Consider the following 20,038-nt stretch of genomic DNA (forward strand, 5'->3'; position numbering starts at 1 on the left):
GCGGGGGCAGAGCCCGAGACCGCGTACAGGGCAGCCCCGGCGCGGGTCACACGTGCGCCCGTACTAGCCGCGCGTCCCGGGCGGCTTACTAAAGTTTTGCAAAGTCTTAGCGCCGGGTGTGCCGGGTTCCCCAACCGCCCCGTCCCGGGCTGGTACCCGGATCCGCCTGGCTGCTCACCTCTCCCGCCGCCCCGACCACTTGCCTGCCTGCGCACCTGACCCGGCTGGGGATGGCGACTGAGCCGCGTACGTGGACTCGACCCTGCGCGGACGTGCGTGCGACCCGGAGCGCCCAGCCGGCCACCAATGCCCTCTGCACTGCCAGCTGCTCTGATTTTTTTCCCGCGAAAACTCGGCGTTTGGGAGTTGCGGGAACACGGGAGGCCACGCCGGGGGCGGGCGCCTGCCTAGTGATTGGCCGCTGCAGTGGCGGGAAGCAAGAAAGGGGGTGGGGGGCGCCCCCGCCTCTGTCTACCCCCCACTCCGCCCAGCGGGCCACGGCCCCGCCCAGCACTGCGCGCTCTGCTGGGCGCGCCCAGCGTGCAATGGGGCTCAGTGGCGGGACCTGGGTCCCCCCACCATGTGTGCGCTCTAGGAGCCCTTGGGACTCCTGGGGCAGGAACAGCCCCCCCCCGTGGAGACCCTCCCTGACCTACTAAGTCCGTTCCTGCAGACCCCCCTTCCCGGGCACACATTGACCAGTAGGACAAGGAAAGCCGGAATCAATGTCTAAACACTGCAGGAGAATGTGGGGGGCTCCCAGGACACCGTCAGACCCCTATGGCCAGCCTGATGGCCCCAGCCCCACTTCCTAGCGTTAGGGCCCGCCAGCGCTCCCACTCTACCCACCTACAGGACTTGTTTGCTAAGTTTTTCCCGCCTCGTTTTCCCGCCTTCTCCGGGCTGTCCAGGCGGGCAAGGCTGCCCTGCCCCCTCTGTCCTGTCTGCTCTGCTTTGGCCAGTCTTGGCGGGCACACAGTGACCCATGCTGGGCACCTACAAGGTGCTTGAATAGGGCGCTCAGAGCTGGGGGGCCAGCAGTGGGCAAGGCTGACCCTGTGGGTGGTCTCCAGGAGGGTAAATTCTTATCTGGGGAGACAGGCCAGAAATGAATAAATGAAGCAAATAATTTCAGACACTACAAGCAATGAAGACTGGACAATAGCTGGAGAGTGACCAGCGACCATATGGGGGTGGAGAGAGGATATTCTGGTGGAGGTGGAGAGGTGGGCCTCTCTGGGGAGATGACATTTGAGCTGAGATCTAAGAGAAACCAAGGACAGATGGGTCCAGGAAGGGAGGGCAAGCTCAGAGGGCGGAAAAAGCTCAGAGGTGTAAGGGAGCAGCAAGGAAGCCAGTGGAGCTGGGCAGACACCGAGAAAGGAAAGGTCGGGAGGGGATGAGGTCAGAGGGATGTCAGATAAGACCTCACAGGCCACCAGGAGGACTTTGGACTTTCTCTTAGAAGCAGCAAGTAACATAGGAGGGCTTTGAGCAGAAAAGTAATGAGTTCCCATTTATGTTTTCACTAGGTTTCGCTGGCACTGTGTAGTCCCTTCCATCTTGGCTGATACTTCTGCTTTGATTTCCTCAGGTGTAGACAGAATCATGCCCCCATTCCCCCCCTCCACCCGCCATGTCCACATCCTAATCCCTAGAGCCTATGAACAAGGTACCTTCAAAGGGACTTTGCAGATGGGATTAAGTGAAAGATCTTGAGACCTAGATTATCTGGGCTGACCCAATGTCATCACGAGGGTCCTAATAAGTGAGAGGAGGGAGGGTCTGAGTCAGAGATGTGACAACGGAAGCAGGGGTCAGAATGATGAGCTCAAGAGGCAAGGAATGTGGGAGGCCTCTGCAGCTAGAAAAGGCAAGGGACAGATTCTTTCCTAAACCCCTAAATGCAGTCCTACCAACACCTTGATTTTAGCCCCTTACAACCTGTTTCAGACTTCTGACCTCCAGAACTGTGAGAGAATTAAGTTGTGTTGTTGTAAGCCACTAAATTTGTGGTCAGCCATAGGAAACTAATACGCTCCCACACAAAGTCCAGGTGTTGCTGCTGACTTTCTCCAATTTCAGGACTGTGTCTATGCCACCAAATGCACTTCTGAGTGCTCAGCCATCAGCCACATACAGACCACAGGTGTGAGCAGGGATCAAGCGGGCCTCCTGGAGCTTGTGAAGCAAATGAGATCTTCCAAATTGAGAACACCTGCGGCAGGAACCCAGCCTAGTCCTGGTAAGAGCATACCATGGTTTGTGCCTGCTGTTGCAAAAACTCAACACGGCCCAAAAAGGCAGTACATTCTTTGTGTACATTTGGTGCAGGGCACAGCCCAGGCTTGGATATCAGAAGTTAAGTAACACAGAAAGAGGTGTCTGACTTTCCCTACAGAAAAGCCCACGAAGGGTGGTGACACAGGGCCCCATTTCTCTAGTCATTTCGAGACAGAGGGGTTGCTTGGGTTAATTAACACACATGAATAAGAGACCGTGCCAAGCATCTCCAAAAGGCACTTACAAGCCAGTTAGGAAAACAAGATGTTGATGTCCACAAAGACATCACTTAAAATAAGACATGCAAAGACAATGATTGAGGCCGGCCAGAGTCTGGAGAATGGACACTTCCTAGTGCTCTTCTGCTTCAGTGTCCCTCCCACTCAGGCACCCACCGAAGTGCAAATCAGGCACCAGGACTAACTGCGAGGGTACAAAGGGCCTCATTTTCCTTTTGCAAAATGAGATGCTCTCAAAGGTCAGTAAGTCATTCAATAAACTTGGATTGACCTCCCTTGTCTGAACCAGGTTCTGGCGCCAGCAGACATCAATAGACACAAGGTTTACTGAGACAAAGCTCCTCCCTAGGGGGACTTCCCATCCAATGGGGGAGATGCAGGTGTAAAGAGAAATGTCAGCTGTGCAAGGAGATGGTTTGTCACGACGGTGTCCATGTATAGGTGGACCACACAATGCTCTGAGCAGCTGCAGTTCATACCATATTTCATGTCCTGGCCATATCTGTAATTATTTTTTCGAAACAGATTGGTATAAATATAGAACCATTAAAATGAAAATGATCATGTATGACCCCAAAACAATGTGTGAACCCTGAGAGGTGCATAGACCATGTTGTAATCTGATGGACCAGAAAATACCTCTGGGCCCATTCGCCGTCCCTTTCCATCTGGACGCGGAGCTCATAACACCTACCTCAGCAAACTGGTTGGAACAATTCTTCCCACCCAGGCCCCTAAAACACTGGCACAATGGCAGGTGTCCCCTGTGTGGCAGGAACGTTGGCAGCTTACAGTTGTTTTTGTTTGTTTGTTATTTTCTAGGAAAAAGTGGTCAGGCTGCCATTTCACAAACCAGTAAGAACTCGGCTTCCCAAGCTGCTCGCTCCCAAGCAACAACCTTGCCTCTCGTCCCCCTCATCAGGGACCCCTTCCCAGAACCCTGGCTGGATGATGTCACAGACGGGTGACCTCACTGCGGCCAAGGAACCGGGCATCTCAGTGGCATGGAAGAGGGGGGAGGATGTTTCTCTGCCTGCCCACCCCTCCATGTCTGTGGTGAAATCGATCGAATTAGTGCTGCCCAAGGATGCGGTCTACCTGGCCGGGTCCTGCATCAAAGGGCAGGTACTTCTAACCCTGAACAGCACCCTGGTGGACCCCATCGTGAAGGTGGAGCTCATGGGAAGGGGTTATGTGGAGTGGAGCGAAGAAAGCGGGGCCTCCCGCGATTACAGCAGAGATGTTATTTGCAACAATAAAGCCGACTACGTGCACAAGACCAAGAGGTTCCCAGTGGAGGGTAAGGACCAGGCGGCAGCCCACCCTGAACAGAATAGGCACTTGGGTCTGGAAGTTAAACACATCTGTCAGTCGGTCAACAAACCCCAGGGATATCAGAAATGGGCAGAGACAGGCTTCCTTTCTAGGAGGGAAACCATGACCATCAGATACAAGTAACACGGAAATGACAAGACATTTGGAGCTGGTTGTGGAGGTCTCTCCAAAGAGGTGACTACAGAGCTCGGCTCTGAGTGGTGGGAGGGACATCAGCCAGGCAGCTCTGTGGGAAAGGAACAGCAATGTGCCAGGTCTTCATACTCCGCAATTACGGGGTCTCTCTGTATCCCAGTTAAGCCATCTGGAAAATGGGAATAGGAAGTCGTGCCTCACAAGATTGCTTTGAGAACCTAATGATTTCATGGCAGGAAAAGGGCTTCGCTAGTACAGAACATACAGTAAGCGCTTGAGAAGTGTTAGTTCTTTCAACCAAAACACTCCCCTGCCCAGTGGGCAACACCCAGCATTAGGTACCACCCTTCCTTCCCCATTTCCAAGAGACTGCATTTCCCTGCAGAAGCATCAGCCTCAAGCCTGTAATGGGTTCATTCATTTATTTCAAACATGTATTGGGCACCTACTGTGTACAACACTGTGCCAGGTGCTGGGGATACAGCAGTGAATAAAACAAACATCGTCCCTGGAGTCATTGGGTTGCCATCAGGCAGGGAAAACACGATCATAAGAGAGTTTGGGAGAAATGCAAGAAAAAATAAATTGAAAGGAGGTCACAGAAATGGGGGTGGTGTGAGATGCTCCCTGGTCTTCAGTCGCCACTCAATCAACAAATATTAAGCACCTACTGTGTTCCATGCATTGAAGGCTAAGCTCTGTGAGGGCAGGGAGATTTGGCTGCCTTGTCACTGCTGCAAACACTGCCTAAAACAGGCTCTGGCGCACAGTAGGGGCTCAAAATGTGTCTGCAGAACGAATGTGCGACTGAATCCTGAGGGCCAGTTTCTCAGGCCCAAGACAGAGCTGAGCAGGTCCCTGTCGGTGTTTTGGGGTGAATACACCAGCCACGTCACCCACGCTCCTTATGGGCCATGCAGGTCCCTAAAAGCATATAGCTCAGTCTAGCTTGGGGACAGACAGGCCAGGTCCAGAACAACCTCCCTGCCAGAACAATAAAGAGGGGGGAAAGAAAATCTTCTAGAACCTTCTGATGGCGTTGGTGTGTTTTGCTTTCAGATAATTGGTTAAGTGCAGGCAGCCACACCTTTGATTTCCATTTCAACTTACCTCCCAGGCTTCCTTCTACCTTCACCAGCAAAATTGGCCACGTCTTCTACTTCGTGCAAGCCTCCTGCATGGGCCGGGAGCACATTCTAGCGAAGAAGAGAATGTACTTGTTGGTTCAAGGGACTTCGGACTTCCACAGGAAAAACCCACTGCAGGTAGTGGTGGGGGAGGAGCAGTGGTGGGGCTTGTCCTCAAAGTTATGGAGTGGCAGGGGGAGGGGGGTGGGCAGGGGGCAGAGAAGGCCCCAGCCAAGAAGGGAAAGGTGTTGGTGGCTCCCCAGGCCCAGTGAGTTCACAAGTGTGAATCAGAAACCAGGGTAGGAACTAGGCCAGTGGGACTCTCGGGTGATTCTGCCCCCCAGGGGACACTGGGTGACCTCCGTGGTTTTCACCACTAGGGGTGCTCCTGGCATTGATGGGTGGAGGCCAGGGATGCTGCTCATGACCCTATGTGCCAGGACGACCCTACCCCAGAGAATGATCAGGTCCCAATGTTCTTCACCCTTTAGTAAGTCAAGACTGAGCCGAGGCCTCCCTGTTACCCCCTGGGTGAGAGAGCGGCCTGGACATGCAGTGATTCTCCAGGGGCTTTGAGCCCTCAGACAGTGCAGGTGGCACCCTCACCAAGAAGCAAGGGAAGGGGGTGGCCTCTGTCCCAGGAAGGAAGGACATGTGGCATGTCTGCCTGAGTGGAGGACGTTTTCTGGATGGCTTCTGGGGGCCCAGGTGCAGAGGTGGAAGTTGGGCGTGTGGAGGAATGTTGGCCAAAGTCACTTCACCTTCCTGGGGACTCATTTGCTACCAGTGTGGTGGCTGAGAGGGATGGCGTTTTCATTTTTGAGGTCCAGATTAAAATTCCCAGATCCCCCACCTACCTGCTGTGTGACTTTCTGGAAGTGACCTTGCCTCTCTGTGCCTCCATGTCCTCATCTGTAAAATGGGCAGAGAGACAATGCCTGCCTCCCAGGTCATGGAGGGAGCAATGAGTGGACTTAATGCAAGTCCAGGGCTTTGCACAGTGCCTGGCATGGGGCGGGGGGCATGGTCAGTAAATCTTGTCACTGCTGTGATCACCAGTATTGTTATCTGTGTAACAGGGATCATCTCTAGCCCAGCCAACCTCAGGGAATGGTTTGGGAGGATGCCAGGAGAGGTAGATGCTTGGAGCGGTGGATCAGTCCTGAGATGAGCAGACCTGAACTCAAGGATGGCTTGGCCACCTGTTCCCTTTGTGAACTTAAGCAGGCTCTGTCCCTTCTCCAGGCCTCCCTTCAGAGCTAGTCTGGAGTGTAGGGGCACAAGGCAGGAGCTGGGGCAAAATGCTGGCCTAGGGTCATACCCTGCTTTATATCTCCGCTACCACACTTCATTTGCCAGGTGGCCTTGGACAGTTAACCGCACCTTGTGGAGCCTCAACTGTCCCAATCTGTACAGTGGGAATAATAATAACAACAACACTCCCCTCAGTAGGTTCCTGTGAGGATTGCAAAGCACACAGCGCGGTGTTTAAACATAGGAGCTGCCCAAGAAGAAAAAAAATAAATAAACAAAAAAAAAATAAATAAACATAGGAGCTGCCCAGAAGTCGAAAGCTAAAATTGCTACAGCAGCACCTTTGCTGAGTTATCACAGATAAGTTTTGATAGAGTATGAAAAGACCGTGTTTTTTCCAACTATTCAGTACTGTTTTAACCAGACTGGTCAAGGGAGGCCTCTTGGAAGAAGTAATGTTTTAGTAGAGTTGAAAGAGGAGAGGGGGAAAGCCATAGTGTTTCAAGCAGCAGACACAACACGTGCAAAAGTCCTGAGGCAGGACAGAGTGGAGAGCAGAGGGCGGGAGCTGAGGGACCAGGGCAGACTACTGCTCTGGCCCAAGTAGAGGTAGAGTCTTGCCGCTCAATAGTCTGTCCTCTCCGAGCAGACAGAAAATCAAGTGATGACCGTCCTCTGCCCACAGCCCTCCAGGGTTCCCACCTCCCTCGGGGTAAAGGTCCGAGTCCACCTCATCCCCCTGGCTCACTCTACTCCAGCCACACGGGCCTCCTCACTGTTCCTCTAACACACCAGGCACGGTCTGGCCTCAGGGCCTTTGAACGAGCTGTTCCCTCTGCTTCGAACACTATGATATGACCTTCCTATCCTTCAGATCTTTGCTCAGAAGCCACGTCTTCACTCACCTGCATTGCTGATGGCCAAATAAACTGCCACAGGCCCCATGGAGGGCAATTTAGCCATATCTATCCAAATTAAAACGAACATGTACTTTGCCCCAGCCATTCCCCTTCTAGAAATTCCTCCTACTGATATTCTTTCATGTGTGTGACATGACTTCCCGCAGCACTATTTATCACAGCAAAAAATTGGAAACGGCCTAAATGTTTATTGCTAAGGGACTTGTTTTAGTACAAATGCACAGTCAAAAGAATACTCTATAGATACAGTAAGAGAGACAGAAACAGAATGAGGCAGCTCTCCCTGTCAGACTCTCCAAGTTACTGGGTTGATTGAATAAAAAGCAAAGTTCAGAACAGCATGTCTGGCCTGGCACCGTTGGTGGTGAAAACAAATTACTTCCTTGCAGGTGTAACAAACATCTCTGGAAGGAGAGCAGAGAAACTGGCAACGGATGGCTGGAGGGGAGCGGGGGAGGAGGGGGCAGTGAGGAGGAAAAGAACTTCTCTCCTTTCACTTTTTGTTTTTAACAGCTTTATTGAGATACAATTCATATACTTTATAATTCAATGGCTTTTAGCGTGTTCACAGAGTTATGCAACCATCACCACAGTTCATTTCAGAACGATTCATCAGCCCCCAAAAGAAATCTTGCATCCCTTAGCGGTCACCCCCCAACCTCCTCTCCCCCTCCCCAGCCCCTGGCAACCACGAATCCAATTTCTGTCCCTGTGGACGTGCCTGTTCTGGACATTTCACCTAAATGGAATCCCACACCGTGTGGCCTTGTGTGTCCGGCTTCTCTCATGAGCCCCGTGTGTTCAGGTCCATCCACGCTGTGGCGAGTGTCAGCGCTTCCTCCTAATTTTTAAGGCTGAATCATTTTCCAGTACATGGATGGACCACATTGCGTGTATCCGTCTATTCACCCATTGACGGACACTTGAGTTGCTTCCACTCCTTGGCTATTGTGAATCAAGCTCTTGTGTAGCTGCACCTCTTCCTTTGTCTTGGGTGGATTCCTGGAGTGGAATTGCTAGGACAGATGGTAACTCTGTTTCACCTTTTGAGGAACTTCCTGTTTGCCACAGCTGCTGCCCCATTTTACATTTGCACCAGCAATTTCTCCACATCTCCTCCACTCTTTGTACCTTTAGAATTTTAAAAGACATAGACCCATCTTCTCTTCCAACAGTCAGGAACGTTCGGGAGAGGAGCTTGTTCCAGAGTCCCTTCCTAACCGTCACCTCTAAGGGATCCCCCTCCCCAACTCCCCTTACCTCATCCGCATTTGCATCCCTCCACAGCCTCATCGCTGTCCCAGCCAGAAATGATCTGCTTCATTTTCATATGTACCATGTCTGTCCCTCTTCCTGACCAGAACAGGTCTTCACTGCTATGGGTTTTCCCCGGACTTGGCATCAAGTAGATACAAATAAAACCCAGTTGAATTAATGAATGCCCGCCCCCCACCAAAAAAAGTTTCATATATACGCAAGGAATACAGGGTTCTAGAAAAACTCCCAGGGCCAGGAAATCCAATGTTGGCTGCATTGGGAATATTACTGGGACTCAGGGTCCTCTCTCCAGCCCTGCCTGGTCACGCATGGGGGTCTCCACTGGGCCACAGCCAGGAGCTCCTGATACCACTTTCAGAACCAGGACAGAACTATCAACTTGGACCTGAGTTACAGCACCAGGCTCCTTAATGTCTGCGGGGCTCTAAGGCATGCCAGGGATGGATTTTCAGATTTTCGAATTAAGACTAGAGGGATATAGAACCAACACTGCCTGCAACGAGCCTTCCTAGAGGAGAGGAAGTGTGGGAAGGTGCCAGAGGGGCAGAGGCCACAGGCAGACAGCAAGAGGTGAGGTAGGAAGGGGTCGGGGGTCACCCAAGGTCTCCGGGAGGAAAGACAGCTGACTTGGAACAATGTTTTTCAAACTTCAGATCATGACCCATTAGTGGGCTGCAAAATCGATTTAGCAGGTTGCAAGCATATTTCTATAAAATGAAAGAATAGGCAAGACCAACATAGAAAATATCAGAAAATAGTAATTTTGTAGGTTGCCAATATTTATATGTATAAATGTATAAAATTCATTTATATATTTATATGTACAAAAAAAAGAACATAGAATAAAATAAATAGCATAGAAATTTTCAGAAAAAAATCACTTTGGTGGGTTGTAATCAACTTTAAATGAAAGAATAGTTTTCCAGAAAAAAATTAATTTGGTGGGTTACAGCCAGCTAATTTTTATAAAAGTTTTATTTCATATAAAACAAAATCATAGACTAGAGTATGTAGACTAGAAATAACAAAAATAAATTCAGAGGTTCGTAACCAACATTTTTATATGATTAGAATAAATAGAGTAGAACAGGAAATGTAGCAAAGATAAATATAATTTCATAAAACTTACTTCTTTTTCCTAGATCTACGTGTACATATAGATTTGTATTCTTTGCCACAATGTTACAATCTATGTTTTAACTGTGAGTTGTGTTTTTTTAAAGGAAAAGTATATGACAAATACTGCATGTGGCTTGCAAAGCCTAAAATATTTATTATCAGTTCCTTTCTAGAAAAGTTCACCAACTCATATCTAAGAGAAACACCAAGTATAAGCCCAAGAAAATTGTTTTCAGGCTGCTCCTTCTAGCACTTTTATGGCATCGAGCACATGGAAACAATATAAATATCCATCATGGAGGAGATGGATAAATAAATTGTTTTGCCACACACATCAATGGCATCCTGAAAACGAATGAACCAGAATGACAGGCACCAACGTAAATACATTTCAAACACAGAATACTGAGCAATTAGGTTGGTGCAAAAGTAATATCGGTTTAAAAGGTTAAAAATAATTGCAAAAACCGCCATTACTTTTGCACCAATCTAATAGAAGAGCAAGTGGCTGGAAGACATATGCAGCTTGACTTATTTCAAATTTTAAAATATGTGAAACACTGCTGTATACTTCTAGCGCCAATAGATGTATTCCTAAATAATATAAAAATCCCATGAGGATGGCAAGTACACCAAATTCATGATGCAGAGGAGAGGGGGCGATGAGGCAAACAAAGCCCACAAAACCCTCGAGATTTCAGTCGAATTGGTAACGTTGTATTTCTCAAACTGGTTGCCAAATACATTTTAACTTGGCCTATTATTCTTTACACACATTTTTCTAAAGCAACATATCTTGTTTAGGTCCCTACACATAAACAGGTGCAGGTCAAGGAAAGTGATTACTAAGAAATTCAGTACAGTTGCATTTGGGGGTTGAGTGGGGGGCTGGGACATGTGAGGCACTTTGGGGGGAAACTGGCAAATTTCTACTTTTTGACTTGGGTGGAAGTTACGAGGAGGTTGGGCTTATAATAATTCACAGCTATACATTTGCTTTGCGGGGTTTTCTGTGTCTGAGTTATATTTTTTAATAATGTTTAAGAGTTTTTTAAAAATGCATAGATATGATAAACTCCAAATTCAAGAGAATGGTTATGTCCAGGGAGGGAAACGAGGGAATGGCACTGGGGAGGAGTCCACAGGGACCTCAACTAGATCTCTAATGTTTTATGTACTTTTACTTCAAATTGTGGTAAAATGATATAACATAAAATTTGCCATCTTAACCATTTTTCAGTGTACAGTTCAGTAGCGTTAAGTACATTCACTCAGTTATACAATACTGATGTTTTATTTCTTAAGTGAACAGAGTTCTGAAGCTAATTGGGAGAAGTCCTACCTGCTAATAAAGCAGGAACATGGCAGTGGTGTGCTAGTAAATGGTTAACAACCGGCTCTGGCAGCCCGGATGTATAATGTTTGCCAATTTCCATGGTGTAAATACTCCCATCATAGTCGATTTCAAGTTACCAACTTGATGTCACTAAGGGGAACTTGGGAGTTTGCAAGCATTTGATGCACTATTCTCTCTCTCTCTCTCTCTCTCTCTCTCTCTCTCTCTCTCTCTCTCTCTGTCTCTCTGTCTCTCTCTCTCATTCTTTCTTCTTCCCATATGCTTAAAGGGAACAAGCACACATGCATAAAATTATCAAGTTCCTCTGTAAGAAGATACCAGAAGGCAGCAAAAGTAGAGAGCGAATCATTCTAAGACTACCCCACGTTACATCAAATCTTTAAAAATATTATCCATGAACAAAAAGTAAAATGCTACCCAAGCGACACATTAAATATAATGGCTATGTGACACTATTTGCAATCCAGCAATTAACTAGTTGATGTAAGGGCTGCACTTTGAGACATTTACGTATTTGAACACATTACATAATTTCAACTTTACAGCTTTCTTGTCACGATTCAAAGTCCATCATAGTTCCTCCTTGCGTCTGAGTGACTTGGGTAATCCCTAGTCTTGGGCTTAGACTGTAAGATAGTCCATGTCTTCCAGAAAACCAAAGCTCGGAGAGGTCAAGCCACTTGTTAAAGGCCACACAGCAAATGAGTAACAGCTGAGGATGAATTTAGGTTCTCATGGATTTCTTGGCCCTATTTTACAGATAAGGAAATTGATACTCAGAATGGCAAAGGGCTTTGGTTAAAGGAAGCTGGGAGATGACACCAGGCTTTTGGCTGCAAAATCCCCAAGATTCCAGGTCCCATCTCAGTGCCTCTTACTAGGCAAGTCCCAAGAGGCTCAAGGCTTGGAGGAGCTATGATGGTGGCACGTTAGGCAGGCAAATGGCTCTTGTGGTCATGAGCCCTCACAGGTGTCCATCACCCCCCACCCCCACCTCTTCTAGAATCCCCTGTCCGTGGAGGCTGAGAAGGAGGTCTCCTACAACTGCTGCAGCCGTGGTGCCGTCTGCCTACAGATCCAGATGGAAAAGAATACTTTCACGCCTGGGGAGAGGGTCATTTTCACCACGGAGATCAGGAACCAGACCAGCAAATGCATCAAGACGGTCATCTTCGCCCTCTACGCCCACGTGCAGTACAAGGGCTTCACGCCCAAGGCGGGGCAGCGGTTGCGGGTGGACAGCAGCGAGCTGCTCCGGCAGGCGGCCAACACCCAAATCACACCCTTCAACACTACCAAGATCGTCAGTACCTTCGGCCTTCCGCAGGTGTTGTCCGTGAGCAGTGACATGCGAGACAGCGAGATTATGAGCACCCAGTATGAGCTGGTCGGCACCGTCCACCTACCCTGGTCCCTGGCCAGCATCAAGGCCAAAGTTCCCATCATCATCACCAGCACCCCCCCGGACTCAGACAGATGCCAGCTGCAGGTGGGGGGAGTGTTACCCGCGAGCGAGGATTGCCAGAATTAACTGCCCAAACTTCTAAATAGTAAAAGCTTTATGACTCTCCCCGCAGCTTTCTTTGTCTTGCACAGATGACCTTCGGAAGAGTCTGGGTGTGGGGAACATCTTACCTGAACCTCCCCAAGTTCTAGTTGTGTCGGCATCCATTGCTCCCGTTCCCAAAACATTCACTGCCAGGAGAGGACAAAGGCGAATGACAAGCCTTCCAGGACCTCACCCCACTTAGCATTGCCTGGATGGGTCTTATGGTGCTGGAACAAGGCGTCCGCAGCCAGGGGTGGTTCTGTCTTCCAGGGGACACTGGGCGATGCCTGGGGACATCTATGATTTCATGACTTGGCGGGATGCTCCTGGCACCGAGTGGGTGTGGCCACGGATGTTGTTCAACACCCCAGTGTCCAGGACGGCCCCAAACCAGAGAATGACCTGGCCCCAAATGTCAGCAGTGCCAAGGAAGAGAGGCCCTGGGCTGGGGCAACTCATGGGGAGCACGTGATTGCTGGGTCCCAGGTCTGGGTCTGTGAGCCTCTTACCCACATCAACTCCTGCCCCTCCTCCACGCACAGCCCTCCTGGGGCATCGCCCCTCCCCCCACTCAGGGTAAAAGCCAAAGTGCTCCCGGCAAAGGGCATGCACATCTGCCACGTCCAAGCCATCGGCAAGCCATCGGGGCTCTTGCTCCTAAATCTACCCAGAATTCTCCCATCCCTCCCATCCTCTGCCTCCACCTTGCTTCTATCTATCCATCATCATCGCTCATCTGGAACAGTGCAGTCTCTTGCACCTGTGTCTCCAGGCCCCAGCTCCCCCTCCCTGCAAATCAAGATCTAGGAAGCCCACTTTAATTTGAATTTCAGAGGAACAATAAATTTTTTTTTAGCATAAGTACGTCCCACACCATCCTTGGTATATATTATGCTTAAAAAAAAAACTCACTCATTGTTTATCTGATACTCCAATCAAACTGGGCATCCTGGGTTTTATCTGGCAATCCGATTCCCCAAGCAACTAGAAGACTCCACACAAATCGGGTCACCTCACCGTTTGACTTAAAATCTGTCAGCTCCCCACAACACTGGCCTTGGCCCACAAGGTCCTGCATGGTCAGGAATGGAAGAAGGAATGGACTAGAGTGTTTTCTGGGGCTAATGACTCTGAAATAAATATCTCTCCAGGCCACCACAGGCAGCACCCGCCTCACCCAGGCCGCAGACAGGAGGCATATACACTTGAATGGCAGCCCCGCCCGCCCGCAGCATCCCGGATTCCAGAAGAGGAGGCAGGTAGCTCCAACTGAGCCACTGTTTTAGATCAAAGATTTTTTAGGGAGAGTCCAAGCCAATAGGATGCCTAGGTTTATTTATCTTCTAATTTTGGGGGAGTGGGGGAGAGATCCCTCACTTTTAATCACGTTTTCAGGGCATCTCCAAAAGAGCTAGTCGGAGTGGGGGTCCTGGCTCCCTGGAGGGGGTCGTGGCTGGGCCAGGGTTTTGCACCCATGGAGGCCCCTTGACTTGAACTAGTTACTTTACTGGTGGTTGCAAAACAATGATTTTTCCAATCCTCTAGATTCCTTCTATAATTAATCCTATAGAATCCTGAAATCTGTCCTCATTAAACACTCCCCTCCCCCTGCCCCAGCCCCTGGCACCACCATCTACTCTCTGTCTCTATGAATCTGACTCCTCTGGGGACCTCACATAAGAGGAATCACACAGTATTGGTCCTTCTGTGTCTGGCTTATGTCACTGAGGACCGTGTCCTCATGGCAGGTGTCAGAGTGTCCTGCCTTTTTAAGGCTGAATAATATTTCATTGTATAGAAACCACATTGTGTTTATCCATTCGTGCGCCTACTGGCTTGCCTTGGGTATGTCTTCCCTTTGCAGAGGACAAAAGGACCACCCCTGAGGTAGTACCATCTACTGGGGTGCTGGGGGAAGGACAGTGAGTTGGATCAACCAGGGATGAATCTGAGACCTCCTGGTTCAAAGGTGTCCCCTCCAGCCTGACGACACCTGGCCTGTGTCCTATCCCCACTTCCCTCTGGTTTGGAACAAGTGATTTCGCCTCTCGGGGCCTCAGTTTCCCCATCTGTAAAATGGAGAGAACAACTGTATTAACCTGTAGGGTTTGCAAGTCCTTGTCACCTCACTGTCCTCGTCTTTCTCTTATCTTAGACTTTTTACTTGGAAAAATTCCAATCTTACAGAAAAGAGGTGAAAGATACAACAGACATGTGGTCTTCCCCCTTGATTTTCCAACTGTTGATAGTGACCGTTTTTTGCTCTCTTCCTCTTTCTCTCTCCCAGTTGAAGCATCACAGCATTTCATTGCTACGCTTTGTGACTCACCCCCTACGCTAAGAATCAGGAGCTTCTAGAAAACCACTGTACCATTATCACTCTCAGAGGGTTGACACACAGCCACCGCTACCATCTCATATACTATATGCTCCGTATTCCAAGTTCCCACTGTGCCATGTGTCTTTATTATTGCGGTAAAACATACATAACATAAAGTGTACCACCTTAACCATTTTTAAGTGCCGTTCAGTGGCATTAAGTACATTCACACTGTTGAGCAGCCGTCCCCACCATCCATTTCCAGAGCTTTCTCATCTTCCCAAACTGACACTCTGTCAGTTTAAACACTCCCTCCTCTCCCCGCTCCCCTGGCCCCCACCATCTACTTCCTGTCTCTATGAATCTGACGCCTCTGAGGACCTCATATAAGGGAAATCACAGAGTATTTGTCTTTCTGTGTCTGAGCTTAATGTCCTCATGGCAGGTGTCAGTGTCCTTCCTTTTTAAGGCTGAATGATATTTCATTGTATAGACACTATAGTGTGTTTATCCATTCATCTCTTGATAGGCATTTGTTTCCATCTTTTGGCCACTATGAATAATACTGTTGTGAACATGGATGTACAAATATTTTGAGGCCCTGCTTTCAATTCTTTAGTGTACATGCTCAGAAGTGGAATGCTGGATCATATGGTAATTCTGTGTTTAATTATCTGAGCAACTGCTATATCATTTTCTACAGCAGCTGCGTCATTTTACATTCTCACCAAATATCTTTTATAGTGGGGATTTTTTTGGAGGGTGGGGTAGAGGCAAGGAGGTGGAGACAAATCCAGGCTCCAAAGGGGGTTACAGGTTGTGTTTTCCTGACACATTTCTTTCATCTCTTTTCTTCTAGAACATTCCGCTACCTTTTTTGTGTGTTTCATGACTCATATTTTTAGGGGTCTGGGCCAGGTATCTTGTAGAATCTCCCACAATCTGATGTTTCCTCATGATTAGATTTAGGCTATGCGTTTTTGACCCTGAGCAATTTCAAAAGTGGCATTAATGTCCTCCTCAGTGCATGGTACCGGGAGGCACAGGATGCTGCTTTGTCACCTGACTGGTGATGTTAACCTTGATGACTTGGTTCCAGTGGTGTCTCCCCATTACAGGTGTCACTGAGCCTCAGTAATTGATAAGCAATCTGTGAGAAGGATATCCCAGGACTGTGTGACCATTTTGTCTCTTACAACCTTTCACCCAATGGGGTTTTGCACCCATGGATGCCCCTTGGCTTAAACTATTTACTTCGCTGGTGGTTGCAAAACAATGATTTTTCTGATCCTATAGACTCCTTCTGTACCTGCTGCCTGAATTGGAGCAGGAGCTTTTCCTACTCCACCCACCCCCACACCTGCTATCTTCCGAATCTCTCTCCAGCATGCCTTATAGCTGACCATTTCTTCTTTCTTCAAACGTCCTCTTCCTTTGACTTCCCTGATGCTACACCCTTCTTCTCTTCCTTCTCCCACTTCTCAGATTTTGGGCTTCTGCCTTCTTCAAAACTACAGCATCAATGCCTCCTCTTCCAGGAAGCCAGGCAGAGCCATCCCCCCTTCCACTTCCAGGTCCTGAAATACGGATGCTCTTCAAGGTTCATTTTCGCAGACACCGGTATCCCATTGTTTGCTCAACATTTTCAGTTCTAGAAGTACTAGGTTGAGGGCACTGGACTTTGTCCTATGGCTTATGGGGAAATCCTTGGAGTGTTTTTCTCTGTTGATGGGAGAGCAAGGATTTGAGAAAATAGGTTTGAAAATCACTCCAATGACCCTGTGGGTAGAATAGAGTTGAGACAGAATACGAGAATATGTTCGGGAAACTACTAGGTCTGAATAATAACAGAAATAATTAGGACAATAATAATACCGTGGCACAGACTGGCTCGATGTCCATCAAACTGTTTCCTCCTGGGCACAAGGCTGGACTACATTTCCCAGCATCCCTTGTAGTTAGGTGAGGCCGTGTGACTGATTTGGCCAATGGAATGTAAAAGGAAATGATATGTCACTTCCCGCCAGCTCCATTAAAAACTTCCCACAGGTGTTTTCTCTCTTTCCCCTTTTGCCAGCTGCTTGGAGAGGACTGGAGGAGAGCTGCCCAGGAAACTCAATCTGCACTTGATTGTCACATACACAAGAAATAAAATTTAATTGAGTAAACAACTGAAATTGAGAATTGCTTACTCCAGCTATTGATCTACCCTACAATTTCTCCACCACCATGACATTTGGGGTCAGATAATTCTTTTTATGGGGGACAGTAGTACTGAGCATTGTAGGACTGGATTTTACCCACTAGATGCCAGTAGCACTCCGCTGCCACCCCAGTTGTGACAACCAAAAATGTCTCTAGACATTGCCAAGTGTCCCCTGCGTGGGCAGAATCACTCCCAGTTGAGAACCTCTAATCTACTTTTCTAGCTACATTAATGAGGCCCTGGGACACTTCTGGGACCTGGACTCAGTGTGGCTACAGCTAAACCTATCATCTCACACTCCCCCATCCCTACTTCTACCTGCCCCTCCCTCAGCCCTCAGCTCTCTGCTGCACTGAAGGCCCCACATAAGGCTCATCGTGGCCCTTTTATTCTCCCAAGTCCTGTTTGGGTTACTTCCTAAATAACTATCAAACCTGTCCACTTCTCTCCATCTCCCCTGCCACCACCTGCATCCAGGTCATCGTCAATGCATGCCTGGACTGTTACAGTAGCCACTCCTTTCCCCGACAGCCCATTCTCAACGGCCAGGGAGAGAGATTTACAAAATGCATTTGTGCTTACAGGCTCGCCTGGGGCTGGAGGAGCTGCTTCCAAGATGTTTCCCTCACAGGGCTGTTGGCAGGAGGCCTCAGTTCCTTGCTATGTGGGTTTCTAGTGTGTCCTCACAACATGGCAGCTGGCTTCCCCTGGAGGAAGTGATCCAAGACAGAGAGAAAGGAGGCCACAATGCCTTTTACGACCTGGTCTCGAAAGTGACTAACACAATCATCTCTTCCATATTTTGTTTGTGAGAAACAAGTCACTAAGTATAGCCCACCCACGGGGAAGAGAATTAGCCTTCACTTTTTTAAAAAAAATTGTGGATCTATTTTTAAAAACCACATTCCCCAACCAATTTCTCGGCAAATCCTATTGGATCCACCTTCAAAATCCGTCTAGATTCTTAACCTTTCCATTGTCGCTATCCTGGTCCAGCAACCCGAGTGTCCATTGATGGATGAAAAGATACACACAATGTGATCCATCCAATGGAAGATTATTCAACTTTAAAAAGGACATCCTGACACCGGCTACAACACGGGTGGACCGAGAGGACATGATGCTCAGTGAGAGAAGCCAGACACAGGAGGACACACACTGTGTGATTCCCCTTATTTGAGGTCCCCAGAGGAGTCAGATTCATGGAGACAGGAAGTAGATGGTGGGGGCCAGGGGCGGGGGGAGGGGGACGAGGAGTTACCCTTTAATGGGGACAGAGTTTCAGTTTGAGGAGATGAGAAAGTTCTGGAAATAGACGGTGAGGGTGGTTGCACAACAATGTGAGTGCACTCAAGGCCACTGAGCTGTGCACTTAAAAATGATTAAGATAAATTAGGGTAAATTTTATGTTGTGTGTATCTTACCACAATTAAAAGATTTTTAATAGTATCTAACCCTTGTAAGGTGCTTACTGTGTCCCAGGCACTGTACTAAGATATGTATCGCCTCATTCAATCCTCTCCATCATCGGTGAGTTAGGAACAATGATCACCACATCTGTTTTACAGATGCAGCAACTCGAAGTGTAGTGATTTGTACAAATTCACACAGCCAGGATTAGATCCCCTAACCACTGCGCATGCGGCCCCTACTTCGTGAAGCACAGAGCCTCTTATTAGTACTTCTTCAGCTAAAAAGGAAGGGACCCATCACAGAGATGCAGAGCTGAAGCCGGTGACATGGCTGGCCAGGGTCCTTCAGCATCAGTCCCGAGCTGGCATGGGGACCCAGGAGGCTCTGAGCCCGCACAGCCACAGCAGGCTTCATGTGCGAAAGGGGGGCTTCTACACCAGTGGAGCAGAGGGCCCTGGGCTGGAGCTGTGGGTTTGAGTCTTCATTTATATCTCCACTCTGGGCCTCAGTTGCCCTTACGGCAAAGCTTAAAAGGGCACTCGAGAAGCATTCACCTAGGGAGGCCAGGGAGTCTAAAATATAGGCTTCCTGAACCTCAGTTTCTTATCTGTGACATGGAGACAATATTTAATCATAACTATTATCACTAGTATTATTTTTTCCCCTTGGCAAGACTCTACATTTGGGGCTGGATTGTTCCCTGGGGTGGGACTGTCCTGGGCACTGTGGGGTGTTGAGCAGCATCCCTGGTCCCCACCCACTTGATGCCAGGAGCACCCCCTAGTCAGGACAAACGAAAATGTCTCCAGACGTCCCAAGGATCACCAAGGATCGCCCTGGTTGGGAGCCGCTATCCACATTATAGGGTTGGAGGCCTATGTTGGGCCTATCTGGGAGGGAACACTATAAATCCCAAGCTCTGTTTATTCGCTGCATGACCTTGGGCGTGTCACTTCTGTGTCTAAGCCTCAGTTTCCCCATCTGTAAAACTCAGATTCATCAATAGCCTCTCCCTCCCGAAGACCTGGGATTAAACAAGCTGATATCTACAAACTGTTGCAGCCAAAGTAAGTGGTCACTCACAGGCACCCTCTTATCCCAGCTGGGGTCTTCTGGAAGATTCTGACCCTCAATAGTGGTCCCTGCACCCTCCCCCTGGCTGCCTCCCCTCTGGGCCCCAGATTCAGGGGACCACACAGGCGGGCGTTGGGAACACTTCCTGTGCAATGGCCTGCGGTGCCCACGGGACCAGGTGGGCCAACGGGAGAATACAGCTGGGGCCGCCCCACTTCCTGCCCCAAGAGACGCCTCTCACACTCCTTCACCCCCACCCCAAAAATAACATCCCCGGGAACCAAAGCCACTGACACCAGCTGCAGACTCCAACTCAGGACACAGGGGGTGGGGTGGGGGAGCGGGCAGCAGCTGCCACCACAATGCTTGCCCGCTGGGACTGTCCTCCCCCATTCCTCCCCCCCACGTCCGGCATTCCAATCTCAAGAT

General features: G+C 49.0%; 2 protein-coding genes and 1 long non-coding RNA gene across 6 annotated transcripts in view; 1 reads left to right on the forward strand and 2 right to left on the reverse strand.

The window, feature by feature from the left end:
* Positions 1 to 5,172, reverse strand: part of UHRF1 (ubiquitin like with PHD and ring finger domains 1) — a 39,551-nt gene extending 34,379 nt beyond the window's left edge. Inside the window, exon 1 of one of the 4 annotated variants that reach the window (XM_033134817.1) lies at positions 5,103 to 5,172. The gene's annotated coding sequence lies outside the window, so the exon portion shown is untranslated. Of the gene's footprint in view, positions 1 to 178; positions 403 to 5,102 lie in introns of those variants that run through there. The other 3 variants (XM_033134815.1, XM_033134816.1, XM_033134814.1) reach the window with 3 other exon arrangements.
* Positions 1,784 to 14,196, forward strand: ARRDC5 (arrestin domain containing 5). Its single transcript, XM_033134827.1, has 4 exons — positions 1,784 to 2,245; positions 3,345 to 3,822; positions 5,052 to 5,257; positions 12,051 to 14,196. Exons 2-4 carry the CDS (start codon positions 3,471 to 3,473, stop codon positions 12,576 to 12,578), a joined length of 1,086 nt encoding a protein of 361 aa, XP_032990718.1. The 5' UTR covers positions 1,784 to 2,245; positions 3,345 to 3,470; the 3' UTR covers positions 12,579 to 14,196.
* An 8-nt stretch (positions 14,197 to 14,204) lies between these two features.
* LOC117038147 (uncharacterized) lies at positions 14,205 to 17,835 on the reverse strand. The gene is made up of 3 exons (XR_004425634.1): positions 17,705 to 17,835; positions 16,792 to 17,041; positions 14,205 to 16,695 (listed from the first exon to the last, which is right to left on the reverse strand). It is a non-coding gene; the product is annotated as an uncharacterized LOC117038147 (long non-coding RNA).
* Between the last annotated feature and the right edge of the window lie 2,203 nt (positions 17,836 to 20,038).

The sequence above is a fragment of the Rhinolophus ferrumequinum genome, chromosome 18, assembly GCF_004115265.2.
Source record: "Rhinolophus ferrumequinum isolate MPI-CBG mRhiFer1 chromosome 18, mRhiFer1_v1.p, whole genome shotgun sequence".
Lineage (NCBI taxonomy): Eukaryota > Metazoa > Chordata > Mammalia > Chiroptera > Rhinolophidae > Rhinolophus > Rhinolophus ferrumequinum.

Coding starts and splice junctions, on each gene's coding strand:
- ARRDC5 (XM_033134827.1), top strand. CDS start 3,471: ATGATGTCACAGACGGGTGACCTCACTGCGGCCAAGGAACCGGGCATC. Junction 3,823..5,051: donor CAAGAGGTTCCCAGTGGAGG/GTAAGGACCAGG, acceptor TTTTGCTTTCAG/ATAATTGGTTAAGTGCAGGC. Junction 5,258..12,050: donor ACAGGAAAAACCCACTGCAG/GTAGTGGTGGGG, acceptor CACCTCTTCTAG/AATCCCCTGTCCGTGGAGGC.